General features: G+C 52.7%; 1 protein-coding gene across 3 annotated transcripts in view; it reads left to right on the forward strand.

The window, feature by feature from the left end:
* Positions 1 to 15305, forward strand: part of ZBTB16 (zinc finger and BTB domain containing 16) — a 202833-nt gene extending 187528 nt beyond the window's left edge. For all 3 annotated transcript variants that reach the window (XM_027979221.2, XM_027979222.3, XM_042232944.2), the window contains exons 5-7: positions 1750 to 1920; positions 7127 to 7294; positions 9566 to 15305. In XM_027979221.2, coding sequence (XP_027835022.1) covers positions 1750 to 1920; positions 7127 to 7294; positions 9566 to 9795 — 569 coding nt within the window. In that variant the 3' untranslated portion in view covers positions 9796 to 15305. The remainder of the gene's footprint in view (positions 1 to 1749; positions 1921 to 7126; positions 7295 to 9565) is intronic.
* The last annotated feature ends 838 nt before the right edge of the window (positions 15306 to 16143 follow it).

Genomic DNA, 16143 nt, shown 5'->3' on the forward strand with positions numbered 1-16143 from the left:
TTACACAGCGGGGCAGGGAGGCAGGGCTGGGCTGAGCACGAGTGATCAAGCCCAGACGCCTGCAAAGAGAGGCGAGTAGACTGGGAGCTTCCAGGGGAGCTGACATGCTCAGGAAAATGGAACCCAAAAGAGTGGCCAAGGCGGCCAAGACCAGCTGGGACTCAGATGGAGGGCTTAGATGCTTCCTCCTTAGATGCTGAACCTGGAAAGCCATGGCTCCACAGCAGCACCAGAAAGAGGGGTGACGAACAGAAAATAGCAGCCTGTCTTTGTAGGGCTTTCCTGGGCTCAGTGGTAAAGAATCTGCCTGCCAATGCAGGAGATGTTGGTTCGATCCTTGGGTCAAGAAGATGCCCTGGAGAAGGAAATGGCAGCCCCCTCCGGGATTCTTGCCTGGGAGATCCCATGGACAGAGGAGCCTTGTGGGCTACAGTCCATGGGGTTGCAGTCAGACATGACTTGGTGACGAAACAGCAACAACAACTTTGTAGGATATCATGGGCTACCTACCTCTACTTCTGATCAGCACAGAAAACAACCAGAGTTAAATGAAAATCTCATGTCCCTCATTAGCTTAAAATCTCTTGACCGAGGACGTCCCTGATGGTCCAGGGGTTAAGACTTTGTTTTCCAATGCAGAGAGTATGGATGGGTTCAGTCCCTGATTGGGAATCTAAGATCCCACCACTCCTCATGGCCAAAATACCAAAACATAAAACAGAAGCAGTATTGTAACAAATTCAGTGGAGACTTTAAAAATGGTTCACATCGAAAAAATCTTTTTAAAAAAATCCCTTGACAGCTGCATGTTGGTCTTGGGATGAAGCCTAAAGTTCTTACCACGATTTGCAAGACTCGGTACAAGCTGGCCTGGCCCACTTCTTTGACTCCCTCCCTGTTTTTTCTCTGCCTCCCTAGCTGTACTGTTCTGTCTGATCCTTCTACCGGCTATGTTTCTGTCCAGTTCACAGATACTATTTTTTCTCCCTAGAATGCTGTCCCCATGTCCCCAGTGTGCTGGGTAACATCTGCGATGAGGGCAGGCACTTTGTACAGTTTTCCATGGCTACACCCCCAGGGCCAAAAAGAGAGTCCTGCTTGTAGTAGATACTAAAATAGTATTGTTCAAAGAACAGATCCTTAGGAGGTATGCATTCATGAGTGGAGACGTGGTTAAGAGAATCGGGTCTGTAGCGTCAGGGGAGGATCAGATCCAGGCTGCGTGAGCTTGAATCCCAGCTCTGTTTGCTTGTGAACTCCGCTACTCTGGACAAATTACTCAATCTCTCTGTGTCTCCTTTTCCTTAGCTGAAGGGTGAGGCTGTAGAGGTCCCATTTTGCAGATGGGATGTTTTAAGTGTTACATTCCAATGGTGGCTTTCATCTTTGCCATTGTGGTTCCTCACAGAGGCCCCCGGACACCCCATCTCCTGCCCAGGCTTGGAAAGGCCCTCTGATAGATGGCTTCTTGGTACCCTGCCTTTGACACAGCACTCCAGACAATTGCAGAGTCATTTGCTGCCATGATGTTTTTGATTAATATCTCTGTTTCTCCCACTAGACTTTAGGTTCCATGAGGATGGGAAGTGAGTGGATTTTGTCCACCGGTGGAGCCGTGTACTGGGGGCTCCATCAGCATCACATGGCCCGCTCTACCTCTGGGTTCGCTGCTGAGTGTGGGGCCGGGAGTGCTGCCCTGACACTGGCTCGTGCTCCAGCCCAGCTGAGGCTCTGCCCCGTTTCCCGCAGGCACGGACATGGCTGTCTTCTGTCTGCTGTGCGGGAAGCGTTTCCAGGCACAGAGCGCGCTCCAGCAGCACATGGAGGTCCACGCGGGCGTGCGCAGCTACATCTGCAGCGAGTGCAACCGCACCTTCCCCAGCCACACCGCCCTGAAACGCCACCTGCGCTCACACACAGGTAGGCTGGCCACGGGCGGGCGGCTGGGCGGGGTCCCTGGGAACCGCTGTCCAAACGGTTTACCTCCAAACTCATCTGGTGGGGGAGCCCTCGGCCCAGTGTGCAGGGGCCTCTGAGGTGCAGGCCAGTGTGGACAGTTCTTATCCCATCCCACCTTGGGGACGTTTAGGTCTCGGTATCTCTGTGCCCAACAGAGACGGCGCTCATTAGAAATGTAGGCTCATGGGTCCCCCCCACCTCAGAAACTTCTATTTAGTGGGCATGGGTGGGACTCTAAGACTCAACATGGTTAATAAGTATTCCCAAAGATTCTGATGCAGGTGGGCCTGAAATGAATTTTGAGGAAAATCTGCCTGCTTGGTCTGTTTCCCACCACTGGTCCTACTCCGCGCGCACACACACACACACACACACACACACCCCCCACACACACACACACCACACACACGCACTGTACGCACACACATATATATACCATGCACACATGTGCACACATGCATTGTGCAGGCATACACTGCACACACATGCACACACACAATGTACACACACAGCATACACACACACATACACACGCTGTGCACGTATGTTCCTGAGGTCAGCCTTGGGCTCTTAAGGGAATGTGGCAGAAGTGGTCCGGCTTACTAGTTAACAGAAGCACATGCTCTGTATTGGGCCTTGCCCTGCTTAGGAGAGACAGCGTGGGTGTATAAACTGAGCCAGTCGCTGCTGGTGGGGAAGGAGAGTAGCTATGAGTCAGGGGTAGGGGGTGGGGTGCTTGCTTCTGAGACCCGAGGGGCACTGGCTTCCTTGCATCATCCCCTAACTCCCAGCAATGTCACAGGTGACTTGAAGCCTCCCTTCCTCTGACTGTACGTCGATGAAGGATTGCCCGTTTCTAAGTCTGCATGTGTCTCTGCTTGTGTGTGTTCTGTCCTGGGTTTGGGGTGAGAGGTGGGTGATGGGGCCGGGGATGTAGAGAGGCAAATTATCTTTCTGGGGGTGTAACAGGGTGTGTCCTCCTGGCTGCTGGAGAGGGTATAAAAAACTCTGCATTGCCTCTGACAGACTCGGCAGGACCCTTTCCTCACTCTCAGGTCTTGTCACAGCCCCAGGATTAAGTGGCAGGCTTTGCTGAACATGGGAGAGGTGGTTATTCATCACAACCTGGCCTGTCCTGCTGGCAGTAGGCGTCCTCACCGAGGAGCCTCCCAGGCTCTCACCTTTGGATGCCATTCTGTTCAGGGGAGCATGTTGCCTTAGCATCGCCAGATTTGCTTGGAACTTCTCAGATTTGCTGGCTTAGGATGAGGAGGGGTCCCAGAGGGTAAGATCCAACAAGAAGGGCGAAGGAGGAGAGGATGCTGGCAAGAACTTTCTCTGCAGTGACCGCCTAAGCATCCCCGGCAGGTTTCAGCACCTTCTGTCAGCACCTGCCCCACTGGGTCCCTAAGCTCAGCTTATCGAAGATGGCCAGTTACCTTTCAGACACTTCTTTTTTATTAATTTTTATTTGTTTATTTTTGGCCACGGTGGGGTCTTCCTTGCTGCACGTGGGCCTTTCTCCAGTGGCAGCAAGCGGGGGCTGCCCTCCAGTCGTGGCTTCTCATCGCAGTGGGCCCTCTCGTCGCAGGGCATAGGCTCCACAGCACGTGGGCTCCGTCGTGGTGCATGGGCTCAAACGCCCTGCGGCACGTGGGGTCTTCCCAGAGTAGGGATCGAACCCGTGTCCCCTGCATTGGCAGGAGGATTCTTAACCACTGGACCACCAGGGAATCCCCCTTCGGCCACTTCTGAGCGTGCTGCTGGGTCCCCTCGGGTGGATTCACGGGACTCGGATGATCCCACCCAGGGTCGCCCTGCTGTGCCCATGCTGTCTTCTCAGAGCTCAGATACCGAAATGTCACGGGTCCCTGGGTCAGTCGTGGCTCGGATCCATTGGGAGGGACTGTTGCCAGACATCGTTGGGAGAAGTACTTGCTTAATCTAGGAAACATGGAGCGTGTGCACTGCTTGTGCACACACAGACCAACACCCATCAATTTCACACTAGCCAGGGCCTGTGCACACAGGCCGAGCACACCCCCACACAATGCCTCATTAATATTCCGTTGTTCTTGGCCCGTTTGCTGCTGGGGCCGGGTGTTTAGCATCGGCAGCTGTGTTTGGTAGGTTAGTCCAGCCGCGCTGTTGGCATTGATGGATCCCTGATTCACATGGCTCATCATATAATAAACTCTCAGCTGTGTTGGAGGGGTAGCTGAGGGGCTGACGGGATGGGGCTGGGGTGGGGAAGAGGACATTGGGCTTGGCCGGTGCCAAGGAAACCAACCAGGTGAGGACAGACCACTGGGGTCACAGGTGCACTGGGCAGGCCGTAGGGGGCTCTAATTAGTCTCGTTTGTCCTGCACTTAATGTCAAGCTCATTAAAGAGGCTACAGAGTTAATCAACATACCACAAATTGGATTTTGAGTTCTGCAGCCAGTTTTGTGTACATTATGGCAACACTGACACGATTAACTCTCAGGGTGAGGATTTTGGGCCAGGTGCTTCAAAATCCGTGTGTGTGTGTGTGTGCGTGTGTGTGTGTGTGTGTGTTTTGGTGTGTGCATGTTGGTGCATTCCTGTCCTTCCTAAATTTTTTATTCCTTTCCCTGGACTGCCTCTAGAGATTTCCTATTTAAACTCATTTAATGTGATCCACTTCATAATTAAATTCATAAAAATCTGATCAAACCAACCCCTCTGCCTTAACCCTTTGTTTTTTTAAACTCTCCGGGCCCCCTCTGGAGGGGGGAAAGACGCAGACAGACGGCGGTGCTCCCCCACCCACCTGCCCAGTGGCTGCCGATGTACGTTTTAATTACCGGCTCCGGCTGAAGTCTCACGTGGGCCCTGCCTTATTTATTTATTTATATCTTAATGAGGATACTGAATCCTTGATTAAAGTCGTAATCGTTGCCGATTCACTAAGGGGGGGGTGGAGTTGGTTGTCAGATGGTGGTGAGCACAGGCATCCACACACACACAGTGGCGTGCGGGGCCAGGCGCACACAGATCACCCCTCACTCTGTTAGACACACAACTAATTAGGACCAGGGTCTGCCTGGGCCTCGTCTCCCCTGGGATTGGATGAGGCTGGAGGCTGGGGGACCGGGCAGTCTGCACAGCCCGGCAGCAAGAGGGCAGGCGGGTGCCGGGAACCCAGATCTCTGCTCATCCCCAGATCTGCACATTGGGGGGCTCTCCTCTGAACCCAGGGCAGGGCCCCTAGGGTGGTGGTGACTGGCGTGGAAGGACAGCTCTCCTCTTCTAGCTTCTTCCATCTGACGCCTCAATGGAAGGGTTCCCACCCACCCCTCTACATCCTTGGAGCATCTTGCAAGTCTTCCTCCCGTGAGAGAGCCCGCCAGCCAGCAGACCCCAGCATCCTCTCCCCACAGAGCCTTAAAAACCCTTCAGAGCCATCAGAAGAGATGAGAATTTATATGGGTACAGAGGCCTGCCTTCGAGAATGGGGAGGTTTGGTTAGAGGCCTGAGGAGGGGAGAGAGAGAAGAGAGTAAAATATCATTTTAAAGAGGAAGTGAAGGCGCAGGCATGCAAGTCTATAACGAGAAGGACAATTTATGCCCAGGCACGAGCGCAGTTTGACATGGGGATAATGAAAAAACGTAGGTCATTGTGGATGACTTAAACCTTCAGCGGCTGAAGAAAATGTATGAAATGCAGAGGACATTACACGGTTGGCAGCCTCGCACATCTGCAGAGGGACAAGTGAAATACAGTGGGCCATTCTTTACCATAAACTGTGGTTGTTGGAGATGCAGCCCAGAGAAATTGTAATTACAGTGACAAGACGAATCAGCGATATTTAAATATTCATGAACAAAGTCTGGGGTGATCAATCTATCTTTATTGTCTGTGCCTTCACTCCTGTAATAAATAAGTAGCTGAAGTCTTCACCTTTCATCCCCCCACCCCGCCCCGCCGCCACCAAAGCCCCCACTTTGGGTACAAGAGGAAGGATGGTTAATCCCCACGCCCCAGCCTCTGACCCAGTAGGGGATTTCAGGGTGCATTACAAACAGGATGCTGATGGGCATAGATGCCAGGCCAGGGAAGGGGAAAAGCTGTTCTCCCCCAGTTTCACGTACTGACGTTTTCTGAGCACTTTGATTGGATTTGACTGTGTGCTACGTACTGAGGCCACAGGGATGAGCGAGGCTTCCTTCTGGCCCTTGTGGTGCTTCAGTTCTTCAGGCACGGTGGCTGTCACAACAGATACAACACGGCACGTCAGTTATTAGTCTGCTGACTGACACTAGTATTCCAGTATGTCCAGTTAGTATTACTGGTATTCCAGTGTCCAGACCCTGGAACTGGATCTGAATCCCAGCTCAGCTGCTTACCAGTTCTTTGACCTTCAGGACCGTGCTTAAGTGTCTTGAAACAGCTCATGTTTCTCATCTGTAACACGAGAATGATACTATCTTTCTGGTAAGGTTGTTGAAGTGATTATGAGATATGATCCGTGTGAGGTTCTCAGCACAGTGCTCAACGTGGGCCATTTTAATTAGCACTGTGAAAATTGTGCTACTGCTTCAAAAGGGACAGAATGCTGGACATTTCTTCTCTCCGGAGACTGAGGAGAAAGTGACTCAATTTGCCTGGGCTGTGGTGATGGGAGGTGGCGCTAAAGGGAAACTTCTGAACCGTGGTGACACGTGATGTGGGTTTTGATGGGTGACTAGGAGTTCGTTAAGAGAGTATCATACGGAAAGAGCAACTGCATGAGACTGTGGAGGAGGGAAAGAGCAGGGCGACTGAGAACACTGGAGGGATTTTTTTGAGGGTCGTGGAGTCAGGCTGGAATGGCTTGCACCCTTGACCTCGAAGAAGGGAAGCTGGGAGCAGGGTCTAGAAGCCCCTGGGTCTGCTCTGCCCCCGGGGCGCCTGCATTCTGGGGGCTCTGTCCTCCCTGAGTTAGATGGGCTCTCTTTTCCCAGGACTAGCCCTTGAGGCATGTATGCCCATGGGGCCGTGTGTGCCCCCCGTTAATGCTAAGGGGCCGGCAGGGGTGGGCGCTCCTGTCACGACTGCAGAGGACAAGCAGTCTCGTCCTCTGGTGCTCTGATCCTGCCCCAATGTCCCCTAAAGACAGGGTGGGCGGCGGCGAGGGCCTGATGCAGCCCCTTGTCCCCACAGGCGACCACCCGTACGAGTGTGAGTTCTGTGGCAGCTGCTTCCGGGACGAGAGCACACTCAAGAGCCACAAGCGCATCCACACCGGCGAGAAGCCCTATGAGTGCAACGGCTGCGGCAAGAAGTTCAGCCTCAAGCACCAGCTGGAGACGCACTATCGGGTGCACACAGGTACCGGGGGCAAACGGGCTGGGGACGGGGGCAGGTGGCTCCCCAGAGAAGCCCAGGCGAGGATGGACCCAGGCTGAACCAGGGTGGAACAGCTCCTGTTAAGGCTTAGTACAGTGACCTGAGTGCCACTACCTTCTGGAGAGGGCAAGGCAGACATCGCTAATCGATCACACTTTCCAGCAGCCCAGAGCAGCCTTCCAGGCAGCCATACCAATAGCTCGCAGATGATGTCCATTCATGAATCCTTAATTAGGGTTCACTTGGCCCGATTAGCTGAAAATGAAGGCTAGGATGATTTCATGTGACTTGAGGGTTAGAATAAGAGCCTAGGGGACATTAAGTTAGGATTTACGATGAGGGTTGGGAAAAATCGTAAGTTCGATTGAGTTCAGAGATTAGAAAAGCGGATGTTTTTACTAACCCCTCCACGTGTATAATGTTTTACCATTTCAAAGGGCCTTGCCCTTCCTTTTTACATGAATGTGAGCAACTGTTTTCTTAGGGCCTGAGGACAGAACAGGTGGAAGTGGTCCTGATGTCCAGCGCTGCCAGAGCTGGGAGCAGTGGAAAGCTGGAGCCGGCCCCAGCCTGCTGGGGAGAGCCTCCTTTCACAAGTCTTTCCAGCATCACCCCCACGCCCCGCCCCTGTGTTCATTGTTATCACCTTATTTGCTTAAAATCAGCCACATGGGAGTATTCACAGCATGACCATCTGCAAATGCTACAAAATCAGGGCTTTGTGGAGAGCCCAGTGTTAAACACTTACCACTGGCACACTGCTGGGTTGGAGGTAGATATTTAGAAGGACTTCCTTTGAGGATAAGAAGTGGTGGAAGGCAGTGGAATGTGGCCAAACAGAAAGCTCCCCTGATCAGGGGAAATAGCTGCCTGAGCAGAGTTAGAAGGGAGAGGCGATTCCGCTGGGCTGGCGGGGAGGGTGTGAATTCCTGGGAGGGGAGGTGGATGGAGGGGCCAGTAAGCACAGGATATGTGTTGTCACAGGTCTGCGTTGGGCCACACCAAGAGGATGGGGTGGTTGTTGCTGACAACTGGAATGACCCCCAGGATTTCGCAGAGCCTCAGGGGCTTCCTTAGCCCCTTGTGGGAGATGTGACCTGGCGGGTGGATCATTAAATGCATTGGCACTGACTATCGTAAATAGCCGGTCGATAGTTAGATCACTTTGGCTGTTCATTACTTCATTATTTGCAGGGGCCTCTGCACGGTGGAGTATCGATAGTGAGATGGCTGGCCAGTTAATTACTGTATCGAAACAAGGTTCTCCTGTGTCCTCCGCTCAGCTCCAGGGGACTGTAACAGAGGGGTGGGTGGTCACAGCTAGGGTGTAGGCCACAGGCTCCCAGGGTCTCCGTCCCTCCCTATTCTAGCTCGAGAGGGGAAGTAGGGTCCAGGGCAGATTCTTCCTAGTCTTAGAGGAGGAGGCATCCCCAGGGGTAGCATGCTTGCCAGACTGGGGTCCTCTCACTCTTAGCACCCCCTGCTTCTCATCATCTGTAGCCCTGAAAGAACTCTATCCCCTTGCTTCCGTAGAAGGAGTTGTGTGCTAAAGAGCCATCCCTAAGAACTTTAGAGGCTTCGAGGGCACTTTTTTAGATTTCTGTTTTCTCTCTTAGGAAGGAGAGAGTCCACACGCTAGAGAGAGTTAACGCTTCAGTCCAGGGGCTGGAGCTGGCCCACACATGACCACTACCTCCATGTGGCTAAATTTACTGGGTTGGCCAGAAAGTTCATGCAGGGTCCCAATACCCAAGACTTCCGTTGTGACTCAGCTGGTAAAGAATCCACCTGCAGTGTGGGCAGGATTGGGTTGGGAAGATCCCCTGGAGAAAGGGAAGGCTACCCACTCCTGTATTCTGGCCTGGAGAAATCCATGGACGGTACGGTCCGTGGGGTTGCAAAGTGTCGGACACGTCTGAGTGACTTTTGCACACGCACACACGCACACAGGCACACACAATACATTAGTTATGGTGAACAAGATTAAGAGTGTAATATACTGGAAACTAACACACCATTGTAAATCAACCACACTTCAGTTAAAAACACAAAGAACATAGGGTCGCGGTCGCACAGGCCACGGTTCAGGCACTTGGGAGCTGGATGTGACTTGTGGCCGCCACGCTGGGCGGTGCACGCGGCACACGGAGAAGTGTGGGCCCAGAGGGCCTGAGCGTCCCCAGCTCGCCGGGGTGGGGCTCCTCACGGCCCCCTCCCGCCCCCTGGCCTCTCCTGACCCCCCTTCCCCCACAGGCGAGAAGCCCTTCGAGTGTAAGCTGTGCCACCAGCGCTCCCGGGACTACTCGGCCATGATCAAGCACCTGCGAACGCACAACGGCGCGTCGCCCTACCAGTGCACCATCTGCAGCGAGTACTGCCCCAGCCTGTCCTCCATGCAGAAGCACATGAAGGGCCACAAGCCCGAGGAGATCCCGCCCGACTGGAGGATAGAGAAGACGTACCTTTACCTGTGCTACGTGTGAGGCCGGCCTGAGGCCGCGGCGGGGGAGCCGGGAGCAGGAGGAGAAGCGATGGAGCTGGGTGGAGTCCAGGAGGACCGTGCAGGGCAGAAACACACACACACACACACACACACACACACACACACACACACACACACACACACACACACACACACACAACACACAGCAAGAAACAAAAAGCAAATGAAAAAAAAGGAGAAAGAGAGAAAGGAGGAAAAGGAAGTCTCGGGGCTGTCTGGCTCTGGTTCTGCCTGGGGCTCCAGGTGACCCGGATGCCTGGCCCAGCCCCTCCACCCAGGCCTCCATCCCTCCTTTCCTGGCTGGGGGTCGTTGGCCTGCTCTTTTCGGGTGGGGGTGGAGGGAGGGGGTTTGTCCAGCTCAGATGGTGGGATGTTTTTCTCTTCCCTCCACCCAGATCCTCCTTTTGTGTCCCGAAATAGAAACTAGGAAAGGGCTGCGGGGTCCTCTGGTCAGAGTCAGACCGTCCCTGCCTGCCGTGCCCACTGACTCCCCGGAAGGTCGGGGGCTGAGGGATGGGTGGGGGTGTGCAGGGGGCGGCCTGCAGAGGCTGGGGCTGGGCTGGGTCACTGGTTGATGCTCACAGTGGCAGCTCTAGTTTGCTGGGGGGCACACTGGGGTGGGGGAGGGACCCCCTCCCGCCCTTCCCACTGCTCAGTTCATCTGTTGCTTTCTTCCTCCGCCACACCCGGGAGTCCCTTCACAGTCTTTGAGGAGCCTCGGGGCTCTTGCCTGCTCCCTGGCTCCCCTTGACTCCTGTTCTCCCAGCCCCCCCATGGATCGGAGTGTCTCCTGCCTCCTCCGGCTCCCTGGTGGGGAAGCTGGGTCTGACTAGAGAACACCCCCCTCCCCGCCCGTCCCCCGCCGCCAACTTTCACCCTTTTGGTTTCTGAAAAAATGCAGACAAATTCAGTGGAATAGCCCATCCCAGTCCAGCCATCCTGAGCAAGACTCCTGCTGAGCTGCTTTTGCTTCCAAAATGGAAAAATGTAACAGCTAAATACATGCTGTCCCACCAAACGAACACAGCCCCTAGGAGGAGGGTTCGGTCCGTGAAAGGGGTCGTGGCTGGTGAAGGGACGTGATGTCCTCCAGAGGTGCCCTACACCTGGTGGGGGGTACCCCTGTCCTGGGAGGGAGTTGGGATGCCGTGCTGGGGACCCTTGGAACTCATGGGACCCCCCCAGGCCTGGTGCTCTCTGCAGGGAGACCCAGGTCCAGAGGGCTGTGCAGAATTCCTGGCTCCCAGGGGTGCCCAGGCCACCGAGAGGAGGCGTTGAAAGCGCTTTGCCTTGTGTTCCGTTTTGCTTCTGTTCTGTGTCCTCTGTTCACCTGTTAGCACATTGTACTTGAATTACCTCAGTTTTTTGTGACCTCATGAGCTTTTTTGACCCCTGTATCTCTGTTTTGGTTGGGGGTTGGAGGAATGGGGAGAGTGTTCTTTTCAGTTTCTTGTGTAAATTAATAGCTGGTTTAATAGACTTCAGCTGGCCAAGGCCCTCCCCATCCCCTCGGACGAGCCTCCCAGATGGAGGGAGCCGTGCAGAAGGAGCTGAGTACTCAGGATCTGAATGGGAGGCCGGGGCAGGAGGTGGGTGCCTGCCGGGGACGGGGCGCCGGGGACACCGCAGGACCACAGCTGGCTCTGACCAGACATGACGTCCCCAGGCCTAAAACACTCTGGAGCGAATCCCACCTTTCTTACAGTTTGCTGGGTCCTCCAGGTCTGGGGGCCTGTGTTCTTCAAATCCTTTTTCACGCGTGTGGCCCCACCTCCGTGTGCATTATCACTGCCAAAACTGGCCTCTGGTCTCTCTGCAGGGCTGGTTGGGGACAAGACGGCCCGTGTGTTGTTGCAATGGGGTGGGGGTGTTGTTTTTCTCAAAGCTACCTCTTACGTTTGTCCAGCTCTTTTGTTCCCCTTCACGCCTCCCATCCTGCTGCTCTGCGTCCCCCACTTCTCCCCAACCTCCCCCCGCTGAATTTTTGGAAAGCACATTTGCAATATTTGTGTTCGCTTTGGGACGGGTCTTCCGTTTCATCTCATGCTTTATTTGTAAGAGTTGTTTGTGGGGTTTCTTTGTGTATTTTTTTTTCTTCTTTCCTTTCTCTCTCTGAGAAAATTGTGGCTGCATTTTTATTTTTAGGTTTTAAAAAGGGGTTTAGGGAAGTGGTTTAGGGGAGAAGGGTTGTGAGGCATACAGGGAAGTCGGAGGGGTGTGTGCTGCTGTGACAACCCTGTTCCTGGGCCCCATCCCTTCTGCTCTCCCCTGCAATCTCGCCCACCAAATCTGAAGGCCTTAAAAGTGGTGTGTTGGGGGGATATGGATTGGGAGGACTGTGTCACTAGACCGTTGACTGGGGGTGATAACTAGGGAGGATGCTGTTTTGCAACTATAATAATGATTTAGTGCTTTGGAAAGGAAAAAAAGTTAAACTTGAAATATGTAACTAGAACAGTTGTCGTGTTTATAATGTGAAAAGAGTGGAATCATTGGGGGAGGGGCAGTCCGTAAGAAATCTTTGTGCACTATTGCGGCCTCCCCCAGTCCTGGAAGCAGTGGGGACAGGCTGGCCCTCAGGGGATCTATAAATCCCAGAAAACAGTGTTTGAACAGCAAGATATCATTCACCTTAGGTGGGGAAGGAAAAAAAAATCAAACTATTCCATAGGCCCAGCTGGCCCCTTTCCCCCCCCCCCCCCCCCTCCCCCTCCCCTTCCTGCACAGCCTGGGTCTCCTCCCCTGTTCATAAAAGCTGAGAGGGTTGAGCTGATATTTACAAATTGTAATATTTTTGTAATATTTGTTAGTTCCTTCATCAGTTCTACCAGACCTTGCCCTTTTCCTTTTGTAATGTGAATAGGAAAAAAAAAAAAAAAGACAAAAAAATTCACCACCACCACCACCACCAAAATGTCCCTTTGTACATGCGTGTGCGTGCGTGTGCTTGTTGTGTGCGGTTGTGTGTTCAGTCATGCAGTATTGTCGTAATCTGGTGTTGCAGCGCTGGATGGTACTTAATCAGCCCCTGCCAGCCCCCATCATCCCAGAGGGATCCTGGTCGAGAGATGGGGAGAGAGAGGGTTTGGGCGTTGGGTCTCTGAAGGATGCTGAGCGGGGAGATCTCTGTATCTGGCTCTCCCCTCCTCTCCCACGAAGCCCCAGACTCCCTGGAGAGACTCCAGCATGCCTCTTGCCGCAGCTTTCTGCTCACAAAGACAAAATGATTTCTGACCTTGCCAAGGTGGTCAGGCCTGATGGCCAAGGTGAAGGTCAGAGATGATCTGGAGGCTTTAGACGTGTCTGCACAAAGAGGGCTAAGGAGACGAGGAGGGTGAAGGCCGCTCTTTGCCCAGGTGAGACCCCAGTGTTCTTACTTCCCTCCTCTTTGCCAGCTCCTTGGCCACCCCTCGCCTCTGGCTGTGGTACTGCTGACAACCTGACTTGCTACTGCCTTATCCAGCACAGTGAGCTTGTCCAGTCTGGGAAGTCCAAGTTGACTAACAGTCCCTTTTCCTGTGTTCAGCTCCTATAACTGTGCCCCCTTAATGCTTTTGGTGACATTTCCCCCCTCACTCATCCACTCTTTCCCTGTTCACTCCTTCACTCATTCAAAGCATTAAAATCCTATGTGTATATAGGATAGACAAATATATATAGAGAGAGATATATAGCAAGAGAGAGATATAAAATAGTAAGTATCATTGCTGCTTTGGGCTGCTTTGGAGGAGGCCACAAATACGGGGAAGGGAGATGTGGGGTGTAGGGGTGGGGTGGGAGGCTGGGGCACCCAGTGATTCAGTACAATCCAGGGATGCAACGCGGGCTTGTTTAATCTTTGTGCCTGAACAGTTTTTCCATGTGTAGAAAAGAAAAAGAAAAAAGGAAAAAAAAAAAAAAAAAAACTGCTGCAATTTTTCACAAGTGTATGGTACCCTTCTGGATGCTGTTGGTACAGCTGGCTGCTGGGGTGTCAAGGCCTTGCAGGGACAGAGCTGACCGGCTCACCTCCTTCCAGGGCGGTGAACAGTGGTGGGGAGCAGCCTTCTGACTCCAGGGGGTGCTGGGGGAGATTGGCGGCCAATGCCCTGCAAACCCCATGAGGGCAAAAGCTGGGGGCACCAGACGTTACGACAGAAAAGTGGAAAGCGAGCAGCCTGTGTTCGTTTTTTCCTAGGCCTACGTCAAATCTGTTTTTCCCCTCCCGTCTTTTTTTCCCTCCATCTTGGAGCTTCGTTGGTGGCACTTAACCTGATATTTCAGGAGGAAGGCAAAAGGCCAGAGCAGGCCTATACGGTGGGGCTGCTGGGTGGAGGGGCAAAAGGCACAGCCAACCAGGAGAAAGGTGTGCAAGACAGACCAGGGGAGCTGGGTCAGGGGAAAAGGGCTGTGGGGAGAGGGCCTTCAGGCCCCCGCAGCAGCCCTGCCTCCCTGAGCCCTTGGCATCCCGCTTTGCAGACAGGGTACCGGCCTCCTGGGGTGTGGCATGGGAGTTGTTCACATAGTGTTACGCATGATCTTTGTGAGGTTAAGACGCCGTGGTGGTGCACCATGACATCCGACCCGTATATATAAAGATAAATATATATATATATGTATGTAAATTATGGCACTGAGGGCTCTGCTGCCCTGCTGGACCAAGCGGAACTCAGCCTTTTGGTTTGGGTATCATGTTTTGTTTTGTAACTTGTTTGTTTTGTGTGTGTGTGGCTTGTCTTCTGTCGTGACAGCAAGAGTGCCAGTCTGATCGCGCTGTATTACAGAATAGTGTTTTTAATTAATTGATGTTCTAGTTCATGTCTACCTCAGCACCTCCTCTTAGCCTACTTTTAGGAGGTTGCCCAATTTTGTTTCTTCAACTTTACTGGTTCCTTTTTGTACAAATCTCTTCCTCCCTCCCTCTCCTCTCTTCCCCACCTCTCTCCCCTCCCTCCCTCCTTCTCTCCCCTCCCTCCTTCCCTCCGTCCCTTTTCCCTTCCCTCCCTTCTCACTCCTGTTTGTTTCACTTTCTCTCTCACTCTCCCCTTCTTGCCCCCCCCCGCCTCTGGCCCCACCCAGCCCTGCCACACCCCCCCGCGTTGTGCTTGCCAGCCCCTATCTGTTCTAAGCCCGAAGCAGTTCACCCGAACTTGTGCGGTCCTGGTTGCAGCTTGCCGCATCTGCCTTCGTTTCGTGTAGATGGACGCGTTTCTTTGTAATTTCAGTGTTTCTGACGAGATTTAAAAAGAAAAAGGAAAAAAGAAAAAAATTGAAAAAAAAAAAAATGAATTTACTGCTGCAGGTTTTTTTCTCTCTCCATGTGTCACTAAGTGAAGTCTGTGCCTTCTATAGCAAAGAGAATATTTTTTACATCCTACTAACAGTAGATTTTTTTGTAGTGAACATTTTTTGTATTTTTATTTATAAGTCTCATAAGAAAAATAGCAATGTTCAGTTGTATACCTTGAATCTGCAGTTAGAAGAGAATAAAGTTAATTCAGTTGTCTCTGGTTTGAAGTGTCCCCCTTTTTTAAAAAAGTGCTTTGCCTTTTCTGCCTTTTCCTGGGTGGGGAGGAACTGAGGTTTCTGTGTGGGGATGGGAAAGAGTGCATTACCCCTCAGCCTCACTTACGTGGCACTTTTATGCATATTTGAGAGGCTCATACCCACCTCACGACATACTTACTTGATGAGTTTTCCTTTAAAAAATAGCATTAAATACACAAATAGCATTTGACCCTTGGTACGGTATGTGAAGCAGGCTTCCTGGGTGGCTCAGTGGGTAAAGAATCTGCTTGCAGTACAAGAGATGGAGGTTCAACCCTGGGTCAGAAGATCTCCTGGAGGAGGGCATGGCAACCCACTCCAGTATTCTTGCCTGGAGAATCCCATGGACAGAGGAACCTGGTGGGCTACAGTCCATAGGGTCTCAAAGAGTCAGACACGATCGCTTCAGCATAAGTGTTCATCTGGTAATTGGCAGTTATTGTCATAAACCTTGGGAATATAGTGAGGAGGGAGCAGACAGACCCCTCCTCTCAGGAGCCAGTATTCTAAGCTGCTGGGTTGGAATGTTCTTCGATTATAACTTGTCCTGATCCCACAGCTGGTGAGTGGCAGGGTCACACCCTGCATCTAGAACTCCCCGTTTCAAATCAGGTTCCTTTTTCCCCTGACATCAGAAGCAGCGGCGAGGGGGGGGGAGGCTCCTGTCTGGTCTTAGAGATATTTTCTACTTTATGCTCACAGCCAAGTGAGTTTCATCTGTTTCTCAACAAGAAGCTGCCCCCCAGTTAAAGGTCCCTAGGTCTGGCAGCCGGGCCTAGGGGAGAAAGGAGTTTGGAGCTGG

This window comes from Ovis aries, chromosome 15 (assembly GCF_016772045.2).
Source record: "Ovis aries strain OAR_USU_Benz2616 breed Rambouillet chromosome 15, ARS-UI_Ramb_v3.0, whole genome shotgun sequence".
Lineage (NCBI taxonomy): Eukaryota > Metazoa > Chordata > Mammalia > Artiodactyla > Bovidae > Ovis > Ovis aries.